The sequence below is a fragment of the Carcharhinus amblyrhynchos genome, chromosome 5 (genome assembly GCF_965287045.1).
Source record: "Carcharhinus amblyrhynchos chromosome 5, sCarAmb.v2.hapA, whole genome shotgun sequence".
Taxonomy (NCBI): Eukaryota; Metazoa; Chordata; class Chondrichthyes; order Carcharhiniformes; family Carcharhinidae; genus Carcharhinus; species Carcharhinus amblyrhynchos.
Genome location: NC_137328.1, coordinates 75,043,316 through 75,059,412, shown reverse-complemented (window position 1 = coordinate 75,059,412; position 16,097 = coordinate 75,043,316). Strand labels below are relative to the sequence as shown.

At 41.2% G+C, this 16,097-nt stretch overlaps 1 protein-coding gene across 1 annotated transcript in view; it reads left to right on the top strand.

Moving 5' to 3' along the window:
* camk4 (calcium/calmodulin-dependent protein kinase IV) overlaps positions 1-14,016 on the top strand; it is a 112,274-nt gene extending 98,258 nt beyond the window's left edge. Inside the window, exons 10-11 of the mRNA XM_080189705.1 lie at positions 4,377-4,529; positions 13,142-14,016. Coding sequence (XP_080045831.1) covers positions 4,377-4,529; positions 13,142-13,555 — 567 coding nt within the window. The 3' untranslated portion in view covers positions 13,556-14,016. The remainder of the gene's footprint in view (positions 1-4,376; positions 4,530-13,141) is intronic.
* The last annotated feature ends 2,081 nt before the right edge of the window (positions 14,017-16,097 follow it).

The following is a 16,097-nucleotide window of genomic DNA, read 5'->3' as shown; positions in this document are numbered from 1 at the left end:
ACTGAGTCTTCTGAGACCGTATACAATTTCAACTAAAATGGCGTTATTCAATGTGCATGAGTGAGAGCAGAACTTGGAACTGTAATTCTAGTTTGCTTCCAAGCTATTCTGCTAATCATTGGTTCTTACACATTCTTGTACCCTTTTTTAACATTATAAAGCATTACATTTACATTAGGTCATCATATTATTTCTTTGAGTTGATTACAATTCTATTTGGATCATATTATGCAGATCCATTGTCCTGTGTGCTTTAACTTTAATCATTTTCTGGATGTATCCAGTCTGCCTGTTTATAATATCAACGTGTTATGTTTGTCAAACCAATTTTGGTGGTGTGTTAATTGTTCCAATTTCCCTGATGCTTGATTAGTTTCCAGAAGCACAATAACTCCTCTAGACATTGTGGAGTCTCGTTAAGTGGCACCAATTCTCTTACTGTTGCTGTAGCTAGCAAGGTCTCACCTGGGGTGCGACTGTGTTAGTGCCATCTGGGATTTGGTAATTTGTCATGTCTGCCCACTGTGAGTGTGAATACTATAGTCAGGCTCTCTGTTTAACCCTTTCCATTCATTTCCCTCTTGCTGCAGACCACACTCCCTGTGTTTGTCCTACTACAGTAGGTTATTGAATGCATGCTGGGGTTCACATCAATGGCCTGCACACTCTGGTTGCCAGTTTACAGAAGACCAAATAGAGCATCACCTTGGTGGCATAACTTCAAATTGACATGCAGCTAAGTGTTCTCCTGTGCGGGCTGATCTCTGAAAAGAAAGGTTGAGAAAGGGCTAATGACACTGAGGGTTCTTCTCAAGGCACTCTTGCCCTCTTTTCTCACCAGACAGAACCTCACATGCTGTTTCCTGTCCCAATGACCAAGTATGATCCTGCAGAGCTGCAGTTGGAAGAGTCTTAGGTGGGACATTCATGCAGTCCAAGATATCTGCCAAAGGCATATCATGTGTCAGAAGGAAAAACAGTCTACTTCAAGCTCTCGTGAAGCCACAAGAGTAGCACCACAAAGCAATAATATAAAGCAGAGGAGGAAGTCTTAATTGTAAAAAGGTCTTCAGTTGGTTAGTTATTACAGTATCATTGTTCCACTAATGCTCTTTTTTAAAGTGAAATAATGAGTTTATGTGAACTATTCATTATCATGGCCTCTAGTTTGTTGCATCCTTCATTCATGCTAGTCACTTTTAATCTGGTGAATAGATCAGCCTTGATGAAGAGGAAAGTCTTTGAGTGTGATGATTGACTGGATGACTGCAGGAAGGGGGTTTAATGCAGATGGGGTGCTTACATAGAGGTTGAAATGGATAGTTTACCAAATGTAAGTATGCTTTTCAAGTGAAGCACGCCTGGATAAGAGGCATCAGAGGTTTCTCTGACAGTCTGCTCCTGTAAGCATTAAAGGCACATCAGGATTCTCCTCTTCATCTTTCTCTTCATCCTGTTAGGATGTCAGATGTTCTGCAGCTTAATCTGGCACCAGCTCCAGTCCTCTCTGAGTTAGTCTGTTATGAAGGGCACAACAGACGACAATAAGTCTAAGGACTTTTCCTGGTGACATTTGCTGGGGCATATTGAAAGGTGTCTCCAAATCAGTCAAGGCAGCAGGAACAAATTTTGAGCAAGCCGATATCTTGGACTATAGTCACCCTGGTGATGATGTGGTTTTTTTGTATATCTACTGTCCCAGTGGTAAGGTTCCTCACTTAGGGTCATTCGCAAGTTCTGAGTAGTTATCCCTCAGTAGTTATCTACCAGATTTTCTTCTGGAGCAAACCCTTGCGAAATGTGAATGAGCCATGGCTTTTCCCTGATAGTGGTGCAGACTTGCATTAGGTTTTTGCAATAATGACATCTAGTGCACATTAAGGAAATGGAAGCCTTCCAAATAATCAGTGTGCCTGGCTGATCATATGGTGCCTTGATTACCACAGGTGTACAATCTATCATCCCTAGATCTGTGAAGGAATAGCCCCTTGTGTTTGACTGGCCTCATCCATGTCAAAGTGGATATACTTGATCTGAAGAAGTGTCATATGGACGAACTCAAAATGTTAATTCTGTTTCTTACTCCACAGATGCGGCCACATCTGCTGAGTTTTCCAGCATTCTCTGTTTTTATTTCAAATTTCCAGTGTCCGCAATATTTTGCTTTCAAAAAAGTGAAGTTTATTAGTCACAAGTAGGCTGACATAAACACTGCAATGAGGTTATTCTGAAAATCCCCTAGTCACCACACTCAGGCGCCAGCTTGGGTACACTGAGGGAGAATTTAGCATGGCCAATGCACCTAACCAGCACGTCTTTCGGACTATGGGAGGAAACCAGAGCACCCGGAGGAAACCCACGCAGACATGGGGAGAACATGCAGACTCCACATGAGACAGTGACCCAAGCCAGAAATCAAACCCAGGTCCCTGGTGCTATGAGGCAGCAGTGCTAACCACTGTGCCAGGGATATAGTTGATGACCTGGCTGATGCAACTGTGGGCTGCATATTGCAAGATCTTACTGATGTCACCAGTAGATCCCTGGAGGAAGGTGGACACACAGAAATTCAGGTCAGTGGCTGCCTTGACAACCATTGGCAGAGCGTCACCACCTGCTCTCTTGGGCAGGTACCTGTTTCCAAAAGGCTACAAAAGTCTGCAGCTACCTACTGCCAGAGCCTTCTGAAGCACTGTTGTTTGGGGAATTGAGGAATCTGATCATTTGTCTTCAGAGAACATCGCCACTTTGTTGATGTAGCTCTCCATCCATCTGCTCTGTCCCATACAGCTGCATGAGACTGAATTGCAGGCAGGTGCTGCTGCTGGAGTTGCTTTCCCTTTTGCTATGGCTGCTGGGCAAGCTGTAACTCCTCTTCAGCAGCACTGCAGAATAAGCAGCCTCCATGTTACAGGAAAATCTCACAAACAAGAAGTTGAGATTAACTCCAATGGAATTCAGGTCACTTGATTGTAACTGGACAAAGTTGCTATCTGCAAAGAAATGAATGAACTTAGGCTGAAAAAATTGCTTCAACCCATGCTAGCCTTTTCCTGTAGCTAACCACAGTTTGTCAATTTCAAGTTTTATACAGTTGCTATTAGGTCAGTTTCACCAAACAATAAGTTCCTGCTGTCCAATGATTTCTCCAACTTGACCACTTGCAAAATCTATCACAGGTTGGGAAAAAGCAAATCCAGAGTTAAAGATCTTAATTGGTTTCCCACTAAATCCACAGAGGAAGCCTTCTCAGGGAAGACCAGAAAAGAACAATATGATTTAGGGATCCTGAGCCACCATTAGTTTCAGGGGATTTAACTCCCTGCATTCACCGAAACCTACATCCAATTAGTTATGAAAATTATCCCCTTTAACGACATGTAACTCAACTCCTGACTACCCTTAACTGTCTACCATCTCCAGAGCACAAGCTAGGTAATCTTTGAAATCTTTCCCACCTGCCTGGATGGTCAGCTGCAACAATACTCAAGATGGTCAACGCCATGCAAGACAAAGCAGTCCATTCGATTGGCACCCCCCTCTTCCCAATCCAACACCTTAAACATTCACTTCGTCCACCACCAGCACACAGTGGCAGCCAGATGTATCATCTAGATGATGCAAATCACTGAGGGTCCTGCAATAATACCTTCAGTCTCTGCAACCTAGAAGGACAAGGGCAGGCGATCCATGGGAACATATTCACCCAGCTCCCCTTCACATAACTCACCAAACGGATTTAGAATTATATTGACATTCCTTCACTGTCAACTGGATCAAAATTCTGCAATCTCTCCATAACAACATTCTGGATATAAATGGACTTCATAATTCCAAATGGCAGTTCATCGCCACCTTCTCAAGGGAAGTTAGAGATGAATAATAAATGCTGACCTTCCTTGTGACTCTCTTATCTCAAGAACAATTTCTTTTAAAATCCCAGGACCTCCCTTAGACTTTCAAACTAAAGTGTTTTTCTTAATCTGTTGAAACATATCACCTACTCACAGCTTTCTGATTTACCTCACCTTCTGTAATACCCATTGTAAATTGGTGGTGTCTATACGATGGGGTAGACCTTTCAGGTAGGCTATCTAATGGAAAGAAAAATAAATAAGGAATCGTGTTCTTCATGAATATTGTCTGAAAATAATTAACCACATCAAGATCCACTTTAACATTGTTATCTATACTGTGAATCACTAATTTAATGTTTGGCCATTACCTCCACAATTAACATATGTCTCCAATTTTTATTTTGTTGGAATACTTGAAATGAAGTTTGGTTTTGCAGTACTGGAGACCTGTTGCAACAGTCAGTTGCACTACTTGCATGATTATTGATTAAGTATTGTGTTTGGTATGATTTTTTTCAGGTTAAAAAGTTGATTGTTTTGGATCCAAAAAAACGTCTAACTACATATCAGGCCCTGCAACATCCCTGGGTATTAGGAGAAGCTGCAAATTTTATACATATGGACAATGCACACAAGAAACTTCAGGAATTCAATGCCCGACGCAAACTAAAAGTAAGAATCAATAAACCATAAAAGATAATATTTAGAAATATTTGTGGGTTTATACAGTGCTTCTATGCTGTTATCTTGTTTTGCTAATGGGTGATAACTTCAAATAACACAATTCATTAATTTTACCATACTGATATTATTTACTATTCATAGATGTTTGGCAGGTTAAGTTTCAAAAGACATAGAAAATCTTAGATGTTAAAATTTTGGTCTATTTAATTGGTTTATTTCTACAGTCACTTTTCAGTGACCAAGATGAAAGAGGTAAGATAAGTTTAGAAAATTCTCCACAAGTTTCCTGGTAAGCCGGAAAGAGCAGGAGTACATCTCTGAACCCCTTAAGAAAGCCTGATGTTTTCAACAGTTCTGGGTTCAGTGTGGCGGTTTCCCAAATTTTTAACATTTGGGCAATTGCTTCCAACTGACCTCGTAGCTTTTTTGATCTGGAAGTCACATAATGCCTTATGAATGGAGCTCATTCATTAAAATCATTTGGGCTAGCCTGCTGCCACTCAAAAGTAGCAATGGGACTTTCTTAGCAGCATTACTCCCCAGGAACTAAAACAGCACAGAAGTCCCTGAATTAAGTTACCTTCTGCACTCAGATCATGCAGTGTAAAGTATCAAAATAGATGGCACTTTTAAACTAGCAGCTCTTATGACATAGTTAATAAAAACATAAGAACATAAGAAATAGGAGCAGGAGTAGGCCATCTAGCCCTTCGAGCCTGCCCCGCCATTCAATTAGATCATGGCTGATCTGTCATGCCTCAGTTCCACATTCCCGCCCTCTCCCCATAACCCTTAATCCCCTCTCTTATCAAAAACCCATCAACCTGCGTCTTAAAAATATTTAGCAAGGCAGCCTCCACCACTTCAACGGGCAGAGAATTCCAGAGATTCACCACCCTTTGAGTGAAGAAGTTCCTCCTCAACTCCATTCTAAACCGCACCCCCCTTTATCTTGAGGCTGTGTCCCCAAGTCCTACTATCCTTTCTGAACGGGAAGAGTCTCTCCACCTCTATCCTATCCATCCCATTCATCATCTTATATGTCTCAATGAGATCTCCCCTCATTCTTCTAAACTCTAACGAGTACAAGCCTAGTTTATTCAGCCTCTCCTCATAGCTCAACCCCCTCAACTCCGGTATCAGCCTAGTAAACCTCCTCTGCACTCCCTCCAAGGCCAAAATATCCTTGCGTAAGTGCGGCGCCCAAAACTGCACACAGTACTCCAGCTGCGGCCTCACCAATGCCCTATACAGCCGCAGCAAGACCTCCCTACTTTTATATTCAATCCCCTTCGCTATGAAGGCCAGCATCCCATTCGCCTTCCTGACCACCTGCTGCACCTGCAAGCTGGGTTTTTGCAACTCATTCTTCAATTAATAGTTGTTCAATTAATTCCTGGATCTCCATGTTATAGGCAAGGCTGACATTTATGGCCTACTCACATGTACTTGCTACACTTGTCCCTTAGCTGGTGGATCTTGCTGGTTTAGAAACTTATTCCAAAAAAGCCTTGGCAAATGGCTACCATGCATCCTTTAAACAGTACATGCAGTGTGCTAATAGTGAAAGGACTGTGTGTTTAAGCAAGAGTGAATACAGTGCTGATAAATGGATTTCTTTTGTCCTGAAAGGTGTTGTGCCTTTTGATGTTGTTGTAGCTATAACAATCCGGCAAGAGTGTTCCATCACACTCCTGGCAACAGGGTGGTACAGTGGTTAACACTGCTGCCTCACAGCACCAGGGACTCGGGTTCAATTACTGGCTTGAGTCACTGGCCGTGTAAAGTCTGCAAGTTCTCCCTGTGTCTGCTTAGGTTTCCTCTGGGTGCTCTGGTTTTCTCCCGCAGTCCAAAAGACATGCTGATTGGGTGGATTGGACATGTTAATGTTGGCAAGTGTGAGGTGGTCCACTTTGGTAGGAAGAATGGTAGGAAGGACTATTACTTACGTGGCGAAAAACTGCAGCAGGCGACGGTGCAGAGGGACCTCGGGGTCCTTGTGCATGAGTCGCAAAAACCCAGCTTGCAGGTGGTCAGGAAGGCGAATGGGATGCTGGCCTTCATAGCGAGGGGGATTGAATATAAAAGTAGGGAGGTCTTGCTGCAGCTGTATAGGGCATTGGTGAGGCCGCAGCTGGAGTACTGTGTGCAGTTTTGGGCGCCGCACCTGCGCAAGGATATTTTGGCCCTGGAGGGAGTGCAGAGGAGGTTTACTAGGCTGATACCGGAGTTGAGGGGATTGAGCTATGAGGAGAGGCTGAATAAACTAGGCTTGTACTCATTAGAGTTTAGAAGAATGAGGGGAGATCTCATTGAGACGTATAAGATGATGAATGGGATGGATAGGATAGAGGTGGAGAGACTCTTCCCGCTCAAAAAAGACAGTAGGACTAGGGGGCACAGCCTCAAGATAAAGGGGAGGCGGTTTAGAACGGAGTTGAGGAGGAACTTCTTCACTCAAAGGGTGGTGAATCTCTGGAATTCTCTGCCCGTTGAAGTGGTGGAGGCTGCCTCGCTAAATATTTTTAAGAAGCGGGTTGATGGGTTCTTGATAAGAGAGGGGATTAAGGGTTATGGGGAGAGGGCGGGAAAGTGGAACTGAGCCACGACAGATCAGCCATGATCTTATTGAATGGCGGGGCAGGCTCGAAGGGCTAGATGGCCTACTCCTGCTCCTATTTCTTATGTTCTTATGTTCTTAAATTTCCCCTCAGTCTACCTGAACTGGCATCAGAGTGTGGCGACTAGGGGATTTTCACAGTAACTTCATTGCAGTGTTAATGAAAGCCTTGTGACAGAAATAAATAAACTTTTACTTTGTAGAACTCAGAGAGGAAATGAGAAGTTTCTATTATAGCTCTTGGGGCTAAAGGGATCAGGAGATATGGGGGAAGGTGAAATCAGGAGGCTGGATTTTTCTGGCCACGCTCGCCCCAGAACCGAAAAATCCCACCCGAGGTCAACGTACCTTTGCATGGTCCGCTCTCCACCTGTTACAATTCCTGTGACAAGTGGAACAGGCAAATTCTCCCAGCATATTGAATTTGATGATCAGCCATGATCATAATGAATGATGGAGCAGGCTCAAAGGGCTGAATGGCTTAGTCCTGCTTTTGTTTTATCTATTTCAAAGATGTGAGCCACTCGCTGCAGAATATCCAGCCTTTGCCTGTCCAAATTCAAGTCATCCCCATTGATGATAGAGTCTCAGCAATGTTAATGCAATGAACTATCAGAGGGAGATGGTTGTTTTTTTCTTGTTGTATAACATCATTGCCTGACTGAAGTTTGCCATTTCTCATCCCAAGTGTACTGTTATCTGGGTCTGGCTGCATGTAGGCATTAACTGCTTCATTATCTGAAGAATTTAAAATAGAACTGAACACTGCAACCAACATCATTCAACCCCACTTTATAATAGAGAGAAGATACTTGATGAACAGCTGAAGAGGTTACAAAGGGACATAGATAGTCAAGTGAGTTGACAAAGATCTGGCAAATGTTGCATAATGTATCCAGTAGTGAAACTGTCCATTTTGGCAGGAAGAATTAAGAAAGAAACTTATCTAAATGGTGAGAAATTGTGGACCTTTGAGATGCTAAGGGATCTAGATATCCTAGTGCAGGGAAGCAAACAATTAGGAAAACTAATAGAATGTTATTATTTATTGCAAGGAGAATTGGTTGCAAAAGAATGAAGTTGTGCTTCAGTTGTACGAATGAAAACAGTATCTGCAGAACTGTGTACTATATTGGTCTCTTTATTTAGTGAAATATGTAAATACGTCAGAAGCAGTCCAGAGAAGGTTTACGAGACTAATAGCAGAAATAAATCGGTTGTCTTCTGAGCAAAGATTCGAAAGGTTAAGCTTTCATCAACTGGGGTTTAGAAGAGCAAAAGGTGACTTGATTGAAACATTTAAGACCCTGAGGGGTCTTGACAGGGTGAATGTAGAGAGGAGATGTGGAAAGGATATTTCCTATTATGAATGAATCTAGAAGGGGTTGCTCATTTAAGACAGATGAAGAGCAATTATTTTCAGGGTTATGAGTCTTTGGAACCTCTTCCTCAAAAGGCAATGGGAGCAGAATTTTTGAATATTTTTAAGGCAAAGTTAGGTAGATTCTTGATTACTAAGGGGGTGAAACGTTTTTGAGAGTAGGCAGGAATGTGTGTTGTGGTTACAATCAAATCAGTCATGATCTTATTGAATGGCAAAACATTTTTGAAGTTTGAAGGATCGAGTGGTATATTCTTGCTGCTATATGTTTTTATTTAGATCAATGAGCCTAGCATGCTGTTTTGACTTTGTGAAGCTGAGATCAACAAAGCCCAGTCATCACTACTTTCTCAGAAGATGAAGGAAATTTGGCATGTCAGCTACAACTCTCAACAACTTTTACAGATGCAACATAGCATTATTTGTGGTTGTATCACAGCTTGGTATGGCCCTGCTTTGCCCAAGACCGCAAGAAATTACAAAAGGTTGTGAATGTAGCCCAATTGATCAGACAAACCAGAATCCCATCCATTGACTGTCTACACTTCCCTCTGCCTCGGCAAAGCAGCTAGCATAATTAAGGGCCCCATGCACCCCGGACATTCTCTCTTCCAGCTTCTTCTGTCAGGAAAAAGATAGAAAGTACCAACCAACTCGAGAATACCTTCTTCCTTACTGCCGTTAGACTTTTGAATGGACCTACCTTGCATTAAGTTGATCTTTCTCTACATCCTAGCTAAGACTGTAACACTACATTCTGCAATCTCTCGTTTCCTTCTCTATGAACAGTATGCTTTGTCTGCATAACGTGCAAGAAACAATACTTTTCACTGTAAGCTAATACATGTGACAATAATAAATCAAATCAAAAATCATTCTTTGTACCAGGTATAAATATATTGCCAGTCCTCTTCGGTACCTCTCTGTTGACAGGCTGCTATTTTTCCCCAGTCTGTTTTGGAGAGGCTGAATATCTGTAGCCCTTTTTTGGTGATGTCCTATCCTGCATCTAACTTTTGTTCGTTTTCACCCAGAGCCATTTCCACCTCCCTTTGTAGTCTCCTTGCCGCTGGTCTGAGCATCATTATGGTTATAATTTGAACTCCGTCCTACAGGTAGACTTGGTAGATACTTTGAAATGGTTTAATTGATCCCAGGTCTTCATGTCCCCTTTCTTAGGGAGTGGCAGTTCTTTAGACCACTTATCAGTTTTTTTCCAGGTCAGCCCCTGATGTATTAGATGGTAGGTGAACTGGGTTTCACTAATGGTTTTGCCATCTGCCATAACTTCTAATCTGAATACCTCTCACCTGCATAAAATGTTCAGCATGACTTCAGAGTGCATCTCATTTCATTGTGAATCTTTTTTTAATTTACTAACTAATAACTAATTTGCTGAAGAGGTTTGATCCTTTTTTCTTTAACGGTGCGAGTCTTGTGTCAATTTTTCTAGCTAATCCCAGCATGCCTGCTGAGTCTTAAAATGTGGTCAAGTTAGTTAATTTTTTGAGCTTAGCATTTAGATATTTCTGCCTATGCTATGCTTAGCATAGGCAGAAATATCTTAAAATGAAGTCCTTGCATAAATGAAGCAAACTAGGCTAAGCATACATAGAATCTCTCGCTCCAGAAACTGGAGAATTTTCCCTCTGATTCCCATCAATTTTAATTCTATTAAGGCTCCTTGGTGCATCAAATACTGCCTTGTCGAGGGAAGTCACATTTACCTTATCTCTGGAATTCTGCTCATGTCCGTGCTGTTCAACACCATTGGTGGCTGGGCCATCAGTTGCCTAGGCCTTAAGCATTTGAATACTCCACACATGTCTCCAATTTTCTACCTTGCCTTCCTCCTTTAAGATACTCCTTAAAACCTACCTCTTGGACCAAGCTTTAGGTCATTTGACCCATTGTCTCTATGTGGCTTGTGTCATATTTTGTTTTATAATGCTCTTGTGAAGTACTTTGGGGCATTTTATTACTTTAAAGGTGTTAAAGGGCGGCACAGTGGTTAGCACTGCTGCCTCACAGTGCCAGAGACCTGGGTTCAATTCCAGCCTTGAGTGACTGTGTGGAGTTGGCACATGCTTCCTGTATCTGCATGGGTTTTCTCCAGGTGCTCCAGTTTCTTCTCACAGTCCAAGGATGTGCAGGTTAGGTAGTGTGGCTATGATCAACACATGTGATTATGGGGATAGAGCAGGGGGGGCCTGGGCAATATGCTATTTTGGAGAGTGGATGTAGACTTGATGGGCCGAATGATCTTTGTACATTTAGGGATTCTATATACATACAATTAGTGTTGTTATTTGGACCAAGACTATAATGAGATTATTTCAGCTGTCAAAAACCAACAAATGATGGTACAAATGAAAGAATTTTCATAGAATCATAAATGATACAGCACAGAACAAGACTTAGCAGCACCGTGGCACAGTGGTCAGCACTGCTGCCTCGTAGCACCAGGGACCCGGGTTTAATTCCAGCCTTGGGTGACTGTGTGGAGTTTGCACATTCTTCCCATGTTTGCGTGGGGATGCTCTGGATTCTTCCCACAGTCCAATGATGTGGGGATTGGGTTGATTGACCATGGTAAATTGATCCTTAGTGTCAGGGGAATTAGCAGGGAAAAAATGAGGGAATATGGGGATGTAGCCTGGCTGTGATTGTTGTTGGTACAGGCTGAATGGCCTCCTTCTGCACTGTAGAAATTCTATGATTTAACTATCATAACTATTCTGATATTTGGTAGAACTATCCAATTGCCTGCACTCCCTCATAACTGTCCCTTCAAATATTCATCCAATTGGCTTTTTAAAAGGTAATTTTTAATCTGCTCAGACAGTGCAGACCATAATAATGTGCCATGTAAAAGAAACTTTCTTCACATTTCCTCAGATTCTTTTGCCAGTCATCTTAAACCTTTGTTCTCTGGTTTACCGACACTTTTGGCAGTGTGACCAGTTTATTTACATTATCAAAGTCATTCATGAATTTAAACATCTCTCAGGTTTCTTCACAACCTGAAGATGATTGAGCCTCTTAGGGCCTCAGTTTAACATCCCAACCAAAAGATGAGGGCTGTGATTTTCTGGCTGCGCTCACCCCATGCCAGAAAATCCTGCCCGAGGTCAGCAGTCCTTTGCCTGGTCTGTGTACCACCTGTTACAATTCCTGTGGTGGGTGGGATGGGAAAATTCAGCCCGAAACCGCCATCCTTGAAGCATTCCCTCAGTACTACATTAAGTATCAACCTAAATTATGTGCTGAAGCATTTGGAGTGGGGCTTAGACCAGCAATATTTTGGTGCAGAGTGAATGCATTAAGCCAAGGCTGTTAAGGATGAAGCATTTGTAAAAATCTTCAGCCAGACGTGCGAAATGAATGATCTGTCTTGGCCTCCTCTAAAGGTTCTCAGCATTACAGTGATCAGTTTTCAGCCCATTTGTTTCATAGAATCCCTACAGTGCAGAAGAGGCCATTTGGCCCGTTGAGGCTGCACCGACTCTGATGGAATATTTTATCTAGGCCCTTTCTCCTGCTCTATCCTTGTTACCCTACACATTTACCTTGGCTAATCTGTCTAATCTACTCATTTTGGGACATTAAGGAGTGATTTTAGAGCCCCTTAATGTCCCAAGATGTGTAGATTAGGTGGATTGATGATAGGAAGAGGTGGACAGATCTTCCTCCCCTTCTTTCATTTTGATATCTTATGACACAGTTTTTAAATGTAAATAGCCTGTTGACCGGGAGATTAGTCCAGAGGTGTTGAATGCCTCCAGGAGGAGGGAGCTGCCTGCTTGAAGCCAGTGATGAAGAGAGGTTTAAGCTATGATGGTGGCTACTGCTGCCTAGCAGGAGCTACTAGGAAGACCATTGGCATGGAAGGAGGCAGGCTGTGACCTTGCACAATGAGCTTAGTTCGAGCTGGCACTATTTGGCCTCACAGATTTGTTTCAAAATCGGCTGCACAAAAATTTAAAAGCAAAATATTGTCGATGCTGGAAATCTGAAATAATACAGAAAATGCTGGAAAAGCTTAACAAGTCAGCAAGAAGCAGGGAGAAAGAAACAGAGTTTACATTTCGAGTCTGAAGAATCATGCAGCTCAAAATATTTCTCTCTCCACAGATGCAGCCTGACTGCTGAGTTTTTCCAGCATTTTCTGTTTTTGTTTCAGATTCCACATCTGCAGTATTTTGCCTTTATCCTTAAGGAGCTTAAAGGGTTGATAATTGCTCACAAGAGTGTTTCTAGATCTTCTCCTCCCACTCCCCACCCCATTCTGGCTTTTCCAAAAAAAAACAGAAAATACTGGAGACATTCAGCATGTCTGCCAGCACTTGTGAAGAGAGAAACAGTTAATGTTTCAGATTGTGAACTGTTATTAGTTCTGAGTATTCCCAGCATTTTCATTTTTTTTAATTTTAGAGTTCCAGAATTTGCAGTATTTTACTTTCAGAAAAAAAATGTCCATTTCTTTGTATTTTCACATTGTGTAAACACTGACAACATTCAGGTAATTTTTATATCAGCTTGTGTTCCATATTCAAGCTTCCAATAATGCAAAAGGAATTAATGTTTTCCGCTCCACAGGCTGTTGTAAAAGTTGTAGTTGCATCCAGTCGCCTTGGAAATGCAAGTCATACCATCATTGAAAACAGCAGCATTGATCCCAGCCACTCATCTCTCCAGCAGATTGAAGCAATGGGAGTTGAAAACAATCAAGCTTTCCAAATACCAGTGGAAGATGCTATGAATCAAATCTCTGATGAATTCAGCACTGGCAATATTAATACTGCTGTTACCACTTATTATACCAACACCACTGATGTCAGCATTAATAATGCCAGCAATATTGTCAGCTCTGGTGATAATCCTAGTGAGCTCCATACTACTGCATTCCACAATAATGTCAGTTTATCAGATGAACTGGAAGAGTCACCAGAGATAGTGCAAGATGAGAAATCTGCTGAAGTTTTTGACTCGAATGATGCACAGGAATCGTGATAAGTACATAGTCCTTCTCAGAAATGTTATCATATATGGTTAAAAAAAAGCAGAACCAACATTATAAGTCATCTTTATGACTTATAGCTAAAGAAAATCTAGCTAAAAGAAACTATTTCCCTGCACCAGTTATTGAAATTGTATGCTGTGCATGAGAGGCTGATGGTAATGGCTTAGCTGTTGTGTTGGTTCAATAATGGCTGTTAATTGATGTGCATGTTGGTAATGATGAAAGTTCCACTGTGTTTTCTTGCATGTAAATGCTTCATTAAAACAGTAACAGGAGACGGAAGGCATGCATAGTACAAAATGTTATTTAAAAAATTAAAATTGGCACTCTATTGCAGCATAAACTCATTGTCAATTTGGAGGTTTTCAGCTAAATTTGTCTACTTTATGTTTTATATATATAATTGTGTTGAAGTAAATCAGTACAATGTTCTCCAAACTAGTTTCTTTTGTGGTGAATTCAATACTTATTTTTATTGCTAATAAGAATTAAAATGACACATTTTCATTATGGTTTTAAATTATAGCTTTTCTCATTTAAATAGGAAAGGTTGTGGCATCATTGCCCTAAATCATTCCCTGGTTCAACACAAAAGGTGTAAAGGAACAGTAACCATGAAATTCAGTAAACTTGGAATGACTTAGTTCTATTGCTATCAAAAGTGCTAATGTTACCAAAGTGATTTTCTAGTTTTAACTGATTAAACTAATAACCAGTGTAGAACATTTCCTATAAAGTAAGCAACAAACACAAGCTTTATGTCTAATGCATTTTTATATTTATTTTTTTAAAACATATTTATTTAGCAGGCTTTTGCCTCAGTAGAAATTGTTGATAATCTTTGTTTTTTCAGTTTGTATGTATTGATTTTGTGAATTATTTCACCTTTGTGAAATCATTAATGTTGATGAAGTTTAATGTGCAACATACTGACTATTTCAAACTGGAAATATACTGCAAACATTCTTCTGAATATGAATATATTGAGTGTCTTTTTCGGTATCTGTAATGGAACTATCCAGTGCATGCTATGCACAGCACCATTATAGAACATTTTTAATAAATACCAGCACACTAAATGATTATTAATAATAAATAAAGGTAAAATAGCTTTTGCTACCCAATTCCAATCACTGGACTTATTTATATTCATACAGGTGATCAGAGTGTTACACTCAAGTACTATATTAATGATTAAACGTACTGACTCATTTTGCCAGTGTTTAGTTTATTACGCCACAGATTGGAAACTTTCTATTGAAGTCAAAGCCTTTGTGCCATCTCAATTTAAGTCGACGTTTTGTTATAAGATGGCCTTCCAAAAATATTTAGCTTTAATAAATCAGCATACAAATACAATAAAGAGAAGGGTAGTACAGCACAGGAACAAGCCTGTGCTGATCATGATGCCTTAGCTAAATTTTTTTTAAAAATTCTGCCCTTACTCGGTCCGCGTCCCTCTATTCTCTCCCTATTCATATTAAATTTGCTGATGTGCCTGCTTCCACCGCACCCTCTGGCAGCGTGTTTCAGGTACTCACCACTCTGCGTGGAAACCCCCCCCCCCCACAGAGCTCCCTTAAACTTCCCTCCTCACACCTTGAACCTGTGCCCCCTTGTAATTGACACTACCCCCACCCCGCCCCCCCCCCCAGGATAAAACTTCTGACTAACCACTGTGTATATGCTTTTCATAATTTTGTAGACCTCCATCAGGTCTTCCCTCAGCTGTCTTTCCAGTGAAAACAAATCTAGTTCATTCAATCTCATTGTCAACACCCTCGAGATCAGGCAACATCTTGGTGAATCTTCTTTGCACTCTCTTCAAAGCTTCTACATCCTTCTGGGGGTGACCAGAACTACATGCAGTACTCCAAATGAGGCCTAACCAAGGTTTTATATAGCTGCAACATGATTTCCAAACTCTTGTTTGTACACAGTGCCCTAGTCGATGAAGGCAAGCATGTCATATGCCTTCTTAATCACCTTGGTCACCTGTGTTGCAATTTCTAAGGAACTGTGGACTTGCATGCCCAGGTCCCTTTGCATGTTAATGTTCTTAAGGATTCTACCATTTACTGTATAATTTGCATCTAAATTTGATCCTCCAAAATGCATCACCTTGTATTAGTCCAGATTAAACTCCATCTGCCATTTTTGGGCCCAAGTCTCCAATCTATCTATATCCTGTTGTACCCTCTGTCAATCCTGGCACTATCAGCAACTCCACCAGTCTTAATGACATCCGCAAACTTACTAATCAGACCACCCACATTTTCCTCCAGATCATTTATATATATATATATACACACAACAACTGAGGTCCCAGCAGTGATCCTTGTAGAACACCACTAGCTACAGATCTCCATTCTGAAAAACATCTGTCTTCTATGATCAAGCCAGTTCTGTATCCATCTAGCCAGCCCATCCCGAATCCCATATGATTTTAGTTTTTGTATTAGTTTGCCATCTGGGACCAATGCTTTACTAAAGTCCATATAAACTATATCCACACCCCTTCCATCATCATTT